Below are 15,221 nucleotides of genomic sequence, written 5' to 3'. Positions count from 1 at the left end.
GAATAGCAGCCATAGAGCTGATCTGCAAACCTCAGTGTTTTAAGTAACTCTGTGGGCTGAACACATTTTCCCTTTCTCCTCTGTAGGGGACTAAGCTTGAGGATAGCTGCTTGTGGAATTTCTTACCTTGACCATTTCTTTGGCTGTTGAGAGGGTCAAGCAGAATCATACCACAGGTGCCAGCTCCTGCTTTATGCAACTTAGATGTAATTTTCTCTCATCAGAAGGCTGTCAATCAATGCCTGCTGGTGGAGAACAATTTTTCCTCTCTGCAGAGGAGAAAAATAGTTCTGGTAGAACTTTCTTTCCCAAGACACAGGTTTTCAGAAAAAATGTAACAAGGCATCAGGATTTTCTGCAAGGTTAAGCACGATTGCAACTGTTAATAACAAAAATCAGCTTCTCATTTTTATTCACAAAAAGTTACCAAAATGAAAAAAAAAAAAAAAGCTGAAAACATTTTACAAGGAATCACTGGAGAAAAGTGGAAATTATCCACCCATCTTCAAGTATAATATAGTAAATACTTCCTCTCTTTTGAAAATATTCCTACATATTTTTTTCAATTAATAATCCCCAATTATTTATTAAAGATGTGGGTCATTTGTTAAAATAACCATTAGTTTTCCTGCGCTGAAAACTGGAGATATGTTTGAAAGTCTGGACCTTCCAGTGGCCAAATATAAAGGTTTAGAAGACTGTTTCATCTGCCTCTCCTGTGTAGTATCCCATGGTTGAATGAATAATCAGATTTTTCAGATGATAATAAGAGAACCAAGAAGCATTTAAATAAGATGAATTTTGTGATTGTCTGTCATCAATTCACTTAAAGAGAGATGAACTAATTGTTACAGGAAGGCCTGAACATGAAACAACAGGAGCTGAATTTCTCATGTTATTGCATTAGTGACTTGTGCCTGTTTATTTTGAAAAGGACGGTTTTGTGGTAAAGACAGAGTGAGTGCTCAGGAGCCTTCTGCTCCGTTTTTGTTCAGCCACAGCTTCCCTCTGCCTCATGTCTCAGAAGGAGAGGATAATATCTTCTCTCATCACAGAGAAGGCTGATACTAGGCATGGGAGCAATAGTTTCTTGATTTTGCAGTGATGGAAGACACAGTTCCTGTCTTTTTTCTGCACTTAAAGCTAAGAATTTCCCTTCTGTTTTGATGTGGCTTCTGCCGATTCACTGCCTCTGGATGTTCAATTTTTCTGAAAATTGTGCAAATCTTAAAAACTTGAACAAGTAACAATGTTCTGTTTTTCTCCCTGCCCCTGGTCTCCTTTGTAAAGGCATAGGCACTTCAGTCTTTAAATGGAGAGGTGCTGTGGTCTAGAACAGAGATCACCAATGCCTTTGTAATTGAATCACTCTTGAGAAAGCAAGAGATCTGCCATGTATCACTGTGTTCAGCTCTAGACATTTCCCCACTTCCTCAGCATCAAAGCTGAGCTACTGAGTATAGTTAAACCCACTGGATTAGATCCACCACCAGCTGGGTGGTCCATTACTTCTGACTGCAAAATCACGGAGCAGATACTGCAGCTGAATCTTCAGTACTCAGGAAACGTTAATTTGCTTGGTCTCCATGCTTCAGCTCTACTGTACTTACATCTCACCAGCAAGAAATGTCTTAATAACTGATAGCCACTGTTCTTGAATATTGTTTTCCTGAATATTGTTATTGGTTTTGCCATAACTTGAATCATTGTTCATTTATCATAGGCAGATCCTTCCCTAAACGTCGTTTCTATTTTCAAGTGGGCAGCAGCAGAGACTCTAGGAAGAGAACTAGACTGAATGATTAGAAGACAATATCTGAGAAAATCACACCTTGCATGAAACTGAAAATTCTGGCTTTCATTTTCTTCATATATATAAAAAGGCATTTACTGAAAATTTTCCAGTGCAGCAGCTGACAGTGCTTGTAGCTTCCCACCCTCTCTTCTTTTCATCAACATGATTTAAAGACAGGAAATCAGATCACAAAGACAGTGTCAGCACTATATCTTATAAAAGTTACTGAATGACTACATAATCTCAATGACTAAAAACAATTTCCAAGTTATCTTATTACAGATGTTGCTAAGATTTAAAGAGTGATTTGCAATGCATGCCTCCAGCAGCTAGAGGTTGGTGTATTCAGCAGTGCTGAAAGGAGTCCAGAAATGCTCAGCTGTCTTCTGAAAAGGAATTCACTTCCTTCTAAAGGAAGTACATGTTCATGTCTAGCTCTACAAATATCAAGATGACTGAATGATTACCAACGATCATTGACAGGTTAAAAGGTTTTAAAATGTCAGATCAAAGATCCAACTCACTCATTTGCCTGATTCCAGTGGTGGCCAGCAGCAGATGGCTAGGAAAAGCACTAAAACAAGGCAAGCACAGAATGACACTTACCCTTTGCAAATATTTATATATATATATATATAAATATATATATATACATATAACTTGTCTACACAAGAGCTAGACAAGAGAGACATGAAGGAGGTCACCTGAACAGAATTACAACATGGCAGCTCACATTTTCAGCAAGCAGAAGAAATTTTACCTTTGATGAACTGCATAATCCCATTACAAACACATGCACACAGACAGAGCAAAGCAGAATATTGTGTTGCTTTTTTCCTGACATCCAGATTTTTAATGAAAAGTATGCTTTTCACTCTTTCCCAAAGTCTGTGAGAATAGACTGGCAATGAAATTAAACAGTAACAGACCTGAAAGTGGTAAAAGGAAACTTACGTGTATATCTTGTGTAATCAGCCTTGGGAACTCACAATAGATTTTACTAAGGTTAAGAAGTGGGATTAAAAAAAAAAAGAAAAAAATATGAATAACAAGAACATTTACAGTTATAATATTATAAAATAAACCATACAGGCATGAGGGCAGAAACCACTTATTAACTGCCTGCGGGTAGGAACAATGTTTTCACTCTAGGCATGTTGATGTCTAATTTTTAATGATAAGGATTTTACACCTTCCTCTGGCACGTTTGTTACTGACTCCTTTCAAAAAGCATGACAAGGGGTTAGACAGACCTTTGGTTTAATCAGTCCCAGGTTTCTTTTGCTTCAAAGTCCCCCTTCCTGATCTACAAGGGTGGTCTTCTCCACATTGGGAACAAGGCTGTGCCAAGTTATTACATAGTTATTTATTTTTCAAATCGCTTTAGAGAGCAGATGTTCCCATGCAACCATTAGACCTCTCTCTATGGAAGTCTGCAGCACAAGCCGAACCCTGAATCTCATCCAGATACTACTCAAGTCTAGTTTCTGTAGGAAAACTCCCGTATCCCAAGATGAGGATTTGGCCCACTGTCTGCAACAGTCTGTTCGACTTCTGCCTCCACTGCACAGCGAGCAAGCAGTAGACACAGATGTTAGCATTCATGATGTTAATATTTAGGCTGCCTGACATGAGAAATCACAGGTATAATCATTAGGTGGATTTTTCTCTTCCTTTCTGGAAGAAACCGTTGTGTTATTATTATTATTATTATTATTATTACAATGGAGTATTAATAGTTTAGCTTTACTTTTCAGAATTCAGAGGCTTATCCAAAGCTTATCTGAAAAACTCATGTTTTAAAAGTGGACAAGAAGTCTCGTCAGAAGTGTATCTGAGGGGAGTTTCAGGATTTCAGTATTTCCTGTTCTTTTGGCTGACCCAGAAACAATGAGATACATAAAACTTATCAAAAGGATCTTAAAGGGGAGGAAATTTGATCATTGACTTTTAGTAGATGGAAGCCTGATGCTCAGGGAAATGAATAAAAAAATCTGCCTAGTATCACACAGAAGTCAGTAACAGAACTGGAGTCCAGGTCTCTCAGTGTCTCTCATTGCAAGAAACCCAGCCTCCCTCCTGTGATTCCAGGCCTTCTTTCATACGAGTCACTCTGGGAACAAGAAGAGCAGAGGCTGCCAACATTTTTAAATATGTATGTTTCACAAATTAGCCAAATGTTTTTGAACATTCTCAAAACCTTTTAGTTAGATCCATGGAGAGAGGTCAGAGGACATACTGTTTTATGTGAACTCGCCCATTCACAGTAGTATCTGGTTTTTCGTCCTTCCTTCTCTGTTTTTCTTAAAGACCCTTTACTACTATGGCAGCACTGTTTGTTATGGTTCCACTTGTTTCTAACAGGGTTTTATTTCCCTGCATCCGTTTTGCAGGGTTTTGTTTGGTTGCCACAAAGGGTTTCTTTTTTTTTTTTTTTTTTTTCCCTTTATTCTTTTCAAATAATTATGAAGTGCTCAAAACTGTCCTGATGACAGCCTTTTCTCACAGATCCACACCAGACATTTAAAAGTTACTCTTGGAAACATGGATAACAAGATCTTGATCACTCTATTACCTGAACAATGTCAATCATTTCCATCCCTACAGAATAAATAAGACCCATCTCTCAATAAGCCTGGATATTTGTATTGGTTTAAAGGATTCATCAAGAGTTGACGCTGAGGAGTATACAGCTTTCTGGTACAGTAGTCTGAGTACTCTGGCTCTGTCACACTGGAACCACCAAAGCCAAAGAAAGCAAGTAACTGGGGTGCAGGTCAAGCCAAGGAAAGTGAATAGTTGGGATATTTACAAGTGAGTATGACTTGAGTTCATACCTCAAAATCAGCATTTTGGCATGCTGGAAATTCTGACTTCAGTAATCCAATTCAAATTCCCCTGCCTGGGAACAGTTCATATTGGTGGCAAAGATCTCTCATGCTAATACTTTTTTCTTGTATCTTAATCCATTTGAATCAACACTAATCACTCATTCCTGAAACTCTCCAGCAGGAAGGCAATCCTTGCACACACAAACATATACCAACAACTGAATCGGGACTCACAGCAGAAGTGGTTGCAGAACACGATCATGTATGTGTTGAAAAACGTTGGCCAAGATCCAATACAGAGTATGTTTATACATGTCCAGGAAAAAAGAGAGAAGCAGGACCAACATTTCTCAGTCAGAATACCATAAATAAAACTTGGGATAGTTTGCCCAGTAGTAAAGCTTTATGTGGAATGATGGCTTGTATAAGTCTCAATAAGGCTAGAAAACCTGTCATTTACAACCTTAGAAGAAAGGCTGTGATTTGTAGCCCGGCAACAAATTTGTTGGTTTGTTTGAAATGCAAGGCAAGAAGTTTTTTAATTGAGGGCTTTCGGGAATGGAATATTACCTTCAAGAAACATTTAACTATAAAAAAGGTAAAGAGATTTTTTTTTTTTATAAAACCTTTTTACAGTTTATTTCCTATCAATAATTTCTTAAAATATATATATATATAAATGAGGATCTGACTAAATGAATGAGGACGTTAAATGATAAAGTTCCGTCCATGTAAACAAATAAATAATTATTTACAATTTTTGGCAAAACAATGTGAAATTTCATTCATCTCACTCTCTCACACACACATTTGCAAGGAAAAAAAAATGAGAAAAATAAAAAAAAAAAACCATCATAAATAATTTACATAGAATAGGAAAATTATGATACAGTTCAAATATTAACATCTTCATCCCTACACTGATGTCTCTCTTCAACAAAACAAAAAACCCTACACAGCCATTACAATCATTACATTTAATGAAGTAACCCTCCCTTCTGCTTGGGACTTGGGGATACAATTTGAAACACCAAAAGAAAGAAACTGAAACACACTTAAAAACCTCATGAAGAGGATTTGGAAAAAAAAAAAAAAAAAAAAAAACAATAAAAAAAGAATTGATAATATGACCAATATAAAATGTGCAATAAAGCCAGCAAATGTGGATTTCTTTCTAATGAATATAGCAATGAAATCTATTTCAAGGGAGAAAAAGTTGATTCAACATTTATCTCACTGCGCCCTGTAAGAAGGCAGAAATACTGTATTATTCCATTAGTAAACCCATCTATGAGTAAAATTACACCAGCAAGTGTTCTTTTCGTGAACAAAGCTCATACAACTTAAAGAAAACAAAAACGAAATGTTAAACATGTTTATACTATTGTATATCTGAATAACTGTTGTATCTGTTTAGAATAAACACTGGTATCCCTTCAGCATTATTTTAAGAAGTTCTATATACAGCAGACATAGGTAAAATACAAAATATTAAAGATAGGGTAACTGGATATATATTAAGGTTCCATTTATAAATTCCTTATTATTATTTATTTAACTTTAAAGCATACTTGAATATAACCCTTACTTAAGTGTACACAATGGTTTGACAATATCTACATACTGTGATATGCTTTAAAAATCACTTTAAAATATCATCCTTTGTAAATGTATTACTGAAGCATTATATGACATGCTTTAAAATAAATAATCAGAGAAGGTAGCTTGGTGTGATAATCATAATAAATATTAACAAAATATTTATAAGTGGAACCTTAAGCTCTTACATTACCAAATTAAGTAATAGTGGCGTTGCCACCTTTTCAAAAACCCAGATCAGGATTCAAGATGTCAAAGTGCTTTTTGCAGCAGAGGTGGGAAAGTGGTTCAGGTTCATTTTGCTCCACATGTTCATGGAATATTTTTTAATATGAGGGAATGCAAAACATTAATATGAGGAAATGGAAAAACTAGCAATCATTTTATAAAAGTCAGATAATGGTGATAGTTTTGGACTTTTAAATTAATCACTCTTCCCTTTCCCATGGGAGTTTCTAGTTCAATTCTGTTTGGCCTGAATTAACTCTCTGATGCTAGTCAATGCTTTAGGTTGCAAATTTGACATTTCTACCAACTTTATTTCTAATGGGCGTTATTAAGAGCATCCTCATCAGCAAAAGGACATCTTTTTGGATCAAAAAATCTTCATAACTGACCTTCATTTTATTCTCCAAAAGCTTTTCCATTGTTAGTATAAACACTGTTGGTGTGGCCCTCTGTTACTTTGCTATGGTTGGACCCAGAGGTTTTGTCACTGAAATCCAGCCCTGATCAGAGCGAAGCATCAACCATACACCTAAAAAGTTATTTAAGCACTTTTTCCTCATTTAAAGATAATGACTAATAGTCATTATCTCCCCCCTTTTTCCATATATATATATAAATACATTAAGTAATTACATTTTTGTATGTAAACGTCATTCCTTAAGAAAAGGCAAATAAACAAACAAATGTGGTTTGCTAAGTTTTCACTCTACAAAAGTGTTCTAATGTATCAATCTGCTTTTGCTTCAGTGGTGGGTCAGACGCTTGTGTTTAGGTTTCGTTAGTGCTGGCTGTGAGAAGGCACTTTGGTGGAGGGATGGCTGAGCCACTCCTGGCAGCAGGGAGGTACCTGGTCAGTGGAGCCCATGGACAGAGAAGGAGGTACACAAAAACAGAAAATGGGAGTACCAGGATGTACTGAGGTGTCTAGGTTGCATAGCATTTACAGTACTTTGCTGGTAATGCAGCAACCATTGCTCAAGCATCTGAAAGAAATGGGGAAAAAATACGTTAATTGTTGTGGTTGATTTATTGGTTTAGAATTCAATCAAAATTGAATGATACACACACAAGGTTGCAGTGCTTCCCATTCTGCATTTTCCTACATGTGTAAACATTTACATAAAAATACATCTACCTATATGTGCACATGCATAAGCACTTATGCTTATACGAATATAAAAAAATCACATATAGGAAAACCTGGGAAAGCATTCTCTATATTTCAAAACATTTTGGAGGTAGTACAATACACAGTCATGCTCATTAAGAATGTCTACTCTCTCCTTCATGTCTCCTGGAAAGAGGGGTGATCCTGAAGTAGCTCTCTGCCCGCAGGACACACTGAAATAGCCTACAAAGGAAAGTGGATATGCAGAGAGAATTCTAAGTGCATATCTCACTCAGATTTCTATCTCATTTTTTCCAGGTGGGTAATATTGAACATCTGGGTTTTATTATTCAAATTGAGATTACTATAGGGGCAAAGAGCATTCATGGTATTTCAACAAATCAAGGTTCACAACATGCTATGAGATTACAGATTGTTTTCAGTAACAAGAGTTACTCTGCAGTAAACTCTGCATTTCCATATTTCGTGCTTGCTCCATAGGTTACATCAAAGGCATCAGCATTTTCCAGACATTTTCTGTAACTAACCTCTGCATTCATATTTGAGATCAGAGAAATAAACCATCTCTTGAGAGAAGACAAAAAGACCCAATCGTCCACCAGCAAAAGTTGTATCATAGATTGGTCCAGAATCCACCATGACTTGCTTCCCTTCATAAACTAAAACTCTGTAAAGAACATAATATAAATTAGAAAAGGAGGATGATGGAGTGTCCAGTGCTAAGGGCTAGTAACAGCTTCCAAGAAGTGAATCAGAATTCATTTTAACAAGTCACCAGATAACACAGCTTCATTGTAAGGATCACTCCTCAACTCTCTCTCACACCCACATGGCTGGCAGCCATAATGCATTAATCAAAAGTAGTGGAGCTGTTCTATAAGTAATTTTATGCACACCATCTGCAAAAGATTTCCCAATACTTTATTTAGAACAGTCAAGTCTCCTGGAATGAACTATGTCATGTACTATCATTCATTGATAAGACTCTGTCCCTGTGAACTCAGAGGTTAACACAAGACCTAGCCACATAGCTTTGCAAAGTCTTCTGTATAGCCGTGTGAATGGCTGATTTACTTATCTCTAGGTGCAAGGGCCAAAATCAGAAACTGGAAAAACTTTCCCTTTAGATTCTAACAAAACATTAATTGGAAACATGCTAAATTTCAGTTTCAGACGGCTTAAGCTCCTAATGAAAGCTGGAAGGATTTGGACACAAACAGCTAGATTTATAAACTAGAAAAGAAAGAGTTGGTTCTTTTTTTTTTTTTTTTTTTTTTTTTTTTTCCCTTGAGTGTCTCATGCGCCCACCCTGGAGCCAACAGACCTCTTCATTTTTCTTTTCTACCAGACAAGTTGCAGTTCCTTGCTCATAGATTCTCCACTTCTCATGGGAGACCTTACGACAGGAACTTTAAGAACCTAAGGTTCTTAGGCTCTCAGACTAAAAATAGCCAAATGTGAAGTGAGTCAACAGCCTTTTGATTACAGCAGAGACAAAATAACATAGTTCCGTAACTATACTATGAAAATAATTGCTTTTGTTTCTTTATTTCCTTTTAAAACACCCTAAAGAATGAAGGAATCTAATGTCCCAGACCACAGAATTTGTCACAGTAGACTAATCTAACATGTTACCATATGAAATATGTTTTGTCTGATACTAAGTACCTTCTGCAAAGAAAAAGTTACAGGCAACAGCAACATGAATGAAAAACTCAAGTTTCTTTTTGACCTGTATCAGCCAGTGCCTTGCAATGCAATCCTTTGATGCATAAAGACTTAAAACATAGAAACTTTTTTATTCCCCAAAAGACAGACCAAGTAGTTTAACCAAATTTGTCCCTTTGAACAGCCAAACTCCCCTGCTCTTACTAAACACTTACTAAACACAAACTAGCAAGACCTTAAGATGTCAGACTGCCCCATGAAAAACATACTTACCATACTTACAGTAGTTAGTACAAGATAAAATTGACATAAACAGTTAATGCTTATTCTTTTGAATATCAGATAAACAGCTGGGCTTTAAGGAAAATAATATGCCATAGCTCCTCCCTATGTGCATTGCAGATGTGCTTATGGCTACTTCTGCAATATCTTGTATAAGCCACTATTGAAGACAGGATGCTGAAGCAGACAGGAGGCTGGCCTACTTCCCTGTGGCAATTTTGATGTTTCTAATTAATTTCATTCATTCATTCAAATTCCAGAGGCTATGGAAGAATCTCATGTTCTAATCTTGCTTTGAGTTTTGCTTAGGAATTTTTGGTCCCTTTACAGAAGAACTATTGAGAAAGATTTTTTTTTAATTTAAGAATATTTAACTGATGTAAATACTGAACCATCCCTACTAAATTAAATACACCTGAGTCATTCTAAATATAAAAAAATGATTCCCTAAATATTGAAACAAACTGTAATGTAAGTATGACCATTATGAAAACTAACAAAGAAACTGATGAAATAGCTGTTATATCAACAGTAACTGAAGTTATACTAATTCTAATATAGAGGCACAGAAATATTTCTTACTTTATTAGTCCTGTTTTAGGCCTATGAACCAAATGCCACCTGTATGCAGTATAATCTTTCCAGCCAATGTTCTTGGGATCATGCCACAAAGTACGCACCTACGGTAGGAATACAAATGCTGTATTAGAGACACTGCTTCAGAAGTGTACATCCACTACAGTAACTGTACATGCAGCCGCAGATCATTTGCTGCAGAGCAGGAAACCAAAACCAGTGTTTAACAAATGATGAAACCAAAACAAGTGTTTAACATATGATCAGCATACTATTTCTTCACTCTGTTCCTTTCTAGGGAGAGTAATGAAAATTCCTGTCTGTAACTATAGATCAGTTACGTATTTGTCACTGAAGGCCATTACAGCACTGAATCTGACTTCCCTTATGCAGTCCTGCCCCTATTTGCATGTAGACACCCACGCTGAAAGATCTGATGCTGCTTTTCCTATCTGTATGAGTGGCTTCATTGAGTGAAAGGGACTGCAGCTTGCACAGATGTTACTACCTCTGGCTTATTCTTTGAAAACTCTTGCACTCAGTTGAGGCCTCACTCCTGCAAGAACTCCAAAGTGTGAAATTCCTATTTACGCACAAAGCCTCAATAACTTATTTTCCAAAAGGCACAAGATTCTTCTGTGGCTGGGCCCTACTTGGAACAGAAGTGATTTTTTCTCTTTGTTTTCATTTCTTTTCTCTTTGGCTGTCACTGGTTGCTGAGGTCTAAACCAAGCATAATTCAAACAAGCTGGAATGCTGAAGGAATAAGTGCCAGTACAGAGGTCACAAAGGATTTGTGCAGAACTGAGATCTCTTACTCTTTTTTGGACCACACCACACCTTCCCTTTTATACATGTAATTTTTTCCATTCATGATTTTTATATGTGTAATGTTTTCTTTGAAATACAAGGCAACACTAATAATATGTGAACTGAAGAAAAGCTTGTAGTCTTCTGCAACAATTAAGGTGTGAAAGAAAACTCATTTCCAGACACCTCACTTCTTGTTAAAAGATTAATCAGGCATCATCATGGCCCTGAAGTTTTAAATTTCTCACCTGTCCAGGAGTGTTTCCTGTATGCCAGAGAGCATTTCTCAAGTGTTCACCAGTACCAGTTGTTGAATTCACTACCTTGAGTGACACACCAGAATAGCCATAAGCCCTGGTGGGTTTGTCCTCCCAGTAGGTCTGCGTGACCTGCTTCCACATCAGAACATAAAACCGACTGCTGGACTGGTAGCCAAACACAAAGCCGGCATAGTCATCATCACGGTCTGTGTTAACATAAAATGTGCCACTGAAGTCAACGGAGCTGAACTCATCATAACCTGGGAGAGGACAAAAGACATAAACCACTGAATTACAGTGCTGGATCCAGCCACCAACACCCAAAAGTCCCAACTTTAATCCTAAGCTTTGCTTTTTCAATTTCTTCACCTATAAGAACAGAGGTAATTACACTTGCCTACCTAACCTATCCTATGGAGGTTTCTAGGGAGAAACATGTTATTTACAACTGGTAAAAGACAGCAGGCACTACACCTATGTAAGGTTCTTCTACAGAATATTTCACGTGTGTTACAGCCAGTGACAAACTGAATGGTCAACAAAGGCAAACAGCATTGAGCTATTTTTTGGGCATATAAAACCAATGTTTCAGTCCCAACCTTGGAGCACCAAAAAGACATGTTTATCTACTTTTTTTTTTTCCCTCTATCACTAGATCACAGGTTGTTTATGTAAAGATGCAGGCTAACATTTGATATTTACCTACGGCTATTCCAGGATCAGAGTTGGCAGTCTGCACCAGTTCCTTGCCTTGGTGGCGAATAACCCAGTTGGGATCAATCTGAGCAGTTCCCTTAGGGTCCAGAGGGACCATCTGGAATTTTCTGAAATCAGTTTCACTGATGGCATTGTTTTCAGGGCATACATCATAAATATCCGGGACACTGTCATTGTCAAAGTCATCTTTGCAAATATCACCTCTGCCATCACCTATAAGCAATAGGAATAAGTGAATACAACTGTTAGCAAATTATCCATGCTACCTAATGGCTCTTGCACTAGTGGAAGAAATTTATGATGCATATGAGTACGTTATTTCTTGTTCCTCAAAGAATGCTCCAAATAAAGCTTCATTCTCTGAAAGTTCATTTGAAACAAACATTTGAAATGTTGTTAGTAATGACTGGAAGAAACCATCAACTTAGATCAGGGCCAAAATTAATGCTAATAAAACTAACCAGTCAGTGGTTTATGACAGTCATCAATCTGACCCTTAGTCTATATGCTTCTTTAGAAGCAGTGCTGGGGGACTTGGAAGTTTCCTATGCCGATGTAATTCACTAATGTTTGTATTAAATTTTCAGTATGATTTGTCCCAGATGTGGATATAAGGCCACATTTTAATACGTGCAGTGTAAATGAATTCAAGAAGTGTTAAAATCTTTACTCTACTGCAAATGACCAAATCCCTATATACTATTGAAGATACTCAATGTTTGGTGGTTGTTTTGTTGGTGGTTGGTTTTTTTTAAGACCCTATCTGTGTCTCAAGATTCCTTCAGCAACAATCCATGCAGGATGCTTTGGATTGCAGAAATGTCACCACTATGTCAAAAGAAAGTGGGGACAATATTATTGTAAAATATGTATACATGCTTGGTTATTCTTTCACTTGTGGGTAAAACAATTTGTCTTAAGATAAAACACAGCACTTCAAAACATGTAAGAAAATGGAAGAAAGGCTCTGACTTTTACAACAGAAGCCACTGGATGCTATACTGGGTACTAATAATGTAAAACCAGACCCACCAGTTAATTTGTTTCTAACTTCACGTAACTAAGCATCTCCTTTTTAAAACGTGTTTGTGACTGTTCTAAGAACATGGGAATTAACAAAACGGGAAATAGCAATGATCCAACTAATTAATTACTGAGCTACTACTAGATGTTTCAGACAAATGCAAAGCTACGTTACCATGTCTAACTGGCACAGAATTTTTCAGGAATAAAGCTTTCATAAATGGAGCATAAAAAGCAGAATGAGTCTTAGGCAACAACCAAAAAGGACAGTTAGAGTAAGCTAATGCACCTAATAACTCAAAGACTTTAAAACATTCAGCTATAGGTTGCCCAGAGAAGTTGTGGAGTCTCCTTCTGCGGAGATATTCAAAACCTGCCTGGAGATGATCCTGTGCAACGTGCTCTAGGTGAACCTGCCCAACCAGAGAGGTTGGACTAGAAGATCTCTAGAGGTCTCTTCCACTCTGAACCACTCTGACTGTGACTGTTAAGTAGTCCTATTTTGCAATCTGGCAATTGGCCACGGAAAACTCCAAATCCTGATCAGCTCTGTGTGCTCCTGCAACTGTTTATCTTAGCACTTAGAAGAAGAAAGTGAATTTCCAATTTTATTCCCCTTGCCAACATTGAAGAGGCAATATTCAAGTCATAGGAGAACTTAAGTTATCCACTGAAAGTCTTGATGACGTTCACTTGGTACTGAGCTGTTGCTGACAATGTTGACTCTGTGTCAAGGAAAGTTAGAAAGCATTTGTTTACCCAGCCATGTCCAACAGCTCTCTCAAGGGCCTCATCATTAAATGCTATAGCTCACATCTTTAAGAGCGTGGGAGCATCTTTTGGCTTTATTTATCATTTTTCCATGATTTCTCTTGGGCCTGCCGCTGATGACAGTGATGAGCTGGCTAATTTTTTTTTAAATTTATTCTTTCTGTGAATGCTTTCTCCATACATAATGGTACTCTCACTCACAAAATCCAGGTTACAGATGACTATACCACACTTTGGGGGCACCCTTATTTTGGAGTATTTCTGAAATTAAGAGGCTATTCTAGAGATTGACAAGTACAAAGATATTACCATTATATCATTGGACTGAAAGGTAAAGTACTACTACCAATCAGAAACTTCCTACAGCGGTTGTTTTACCAGGAAACAAGTCAGGTCTCTGGATTTTGTCTTTCTAAAAGTACATAAAACCATATTATGTAGGTATTAAATTCTGCTTTCAATTTCACCAACATAACCATGGAATGACTCCAGCAAGTTGTATAACTCGTAACAGAAATTGCTCACGTATTTATTGCAAGGGCCATTATTGTAGACATATTGTGTTGGTTTTCAAAGGATCAAATGTTTCTAAATTACATTTATGACTGTGAAACTATCACTATTTCACTACTGAAATACAGCCAAACACAAAGAAGGATTGTTTGAGAGTGCCCAGCAGTATTTCAGGACAGGAACTGGAAAAAATAAGAATTACGTATCCATTTCTTAAAACGTGACAGGTGCATCATCAAAATATATTTAAAGTTAATAACCTATAAAACAAATTTGAGAAAAGATGCTCAAAAATACTTTTTAGAAAAATAATTTAAAATCAAAAATGATTTTAGACTTAAGAGCTACATAGTCTCACTTTCAAAAGGAATCAGAGCAGTAAGCTATATTTTCTCCATTTTAATTTTCAGAAGACATCTTGCCTGAAAACAAAAGCAAATCATTTTTTCATTTAAGACATGAAATTAAATCTGAAATATTTTCCCAGTTTTTTTATATTTCAAAATTAAAACCAGAAATATATGTATTTTTAATTTCTGAAAGGTGTTTCTCTATAAATAATCATGTGTTTGTTTGAGCCCCTCTCAGAGGGGTTTCTTAATGCTCTAATTGTGGTCCAAATAGGCTAGCGCACTTCCACTGAAGTCCATGCTGCCTCAAATATAATACACAGCTCAGTTTGATTTTGAGAATATTTCTCTTCATCATATGCTCCTATTCCAAGATCAGAATTGGATACTAAGAACTAAGTTAAATTCATGTCACATTGCTCTTACCATCGGAATCCTCCTGGTCAGGGTTGTATCTGAGGCGACAATTATCCCTGTCATCTGGAATACCATCATTGTCATCATCAGGATCACAGGCATCCCCTTTACCATCTTTATCATGGTCAGCTTGGTTAGCATTGGGGATGTAAGGGCAGTTATCTTGGTTGTTCTGGTGGCCATCTTCATCTATGTCTTCATTGTTGTCACACTGATCACCAACAAGGTCATTATCTGCATCAGTCTACAAAA

At 36.9% G+C, this 15,221-nt stretch overlaps 1 protein-coding gene across 1 annotated transcript in view; it reads right to left on the bottom strand.

Annotated features, from left to right (window-relative positions):
• Nucleotides 1-8,104: 8,104 nt before the first annotated feature.
• Nucleotides 8,105-15,221, bottom strand: part of THBS2 (thrombospondin 2) — a gene marked incomplete at both ends in the record, with an annotated part of 28,776 nt that continues 21,659 nt past the window's right edge. The window contains 5 exons of the mRNA XM_084285057.1: nt 8,105-8,249; nt 10,115-10,212; nt 11,167-11,438; nt 11,881-12,108; nt 14,979-15,213. Coding sequence (XP_084141183.1) covers nt 8,105-8,249; nt 10,115-10,212; nt 11,167-11,438; nt 11,881-12,108; nt 14,979-15,213 — 978 coding nt within the window. The remainder of the gene's footprint in view (nt 8,250-10,114; nt 10,213-11,166; nt 11,439-11,880; nt 12,109-14,978; nt 15,214-15,221) is intronic.

Source organism: Netta rufina (genome assembly GCF_964035555.1).
Source record: "Netta rufina genome assembly, chromosome: 3".
NCBI lineage: Eukaryota > Metazoa > Chordata > Aves > Anseriformes > Anatidae > Netta > Netta rufina.
The sequence above is the reverse complement of the archived record's forward strand: the minus strand, read 5'-3'. Positions and strand labels throughout refer to the sequence as shown.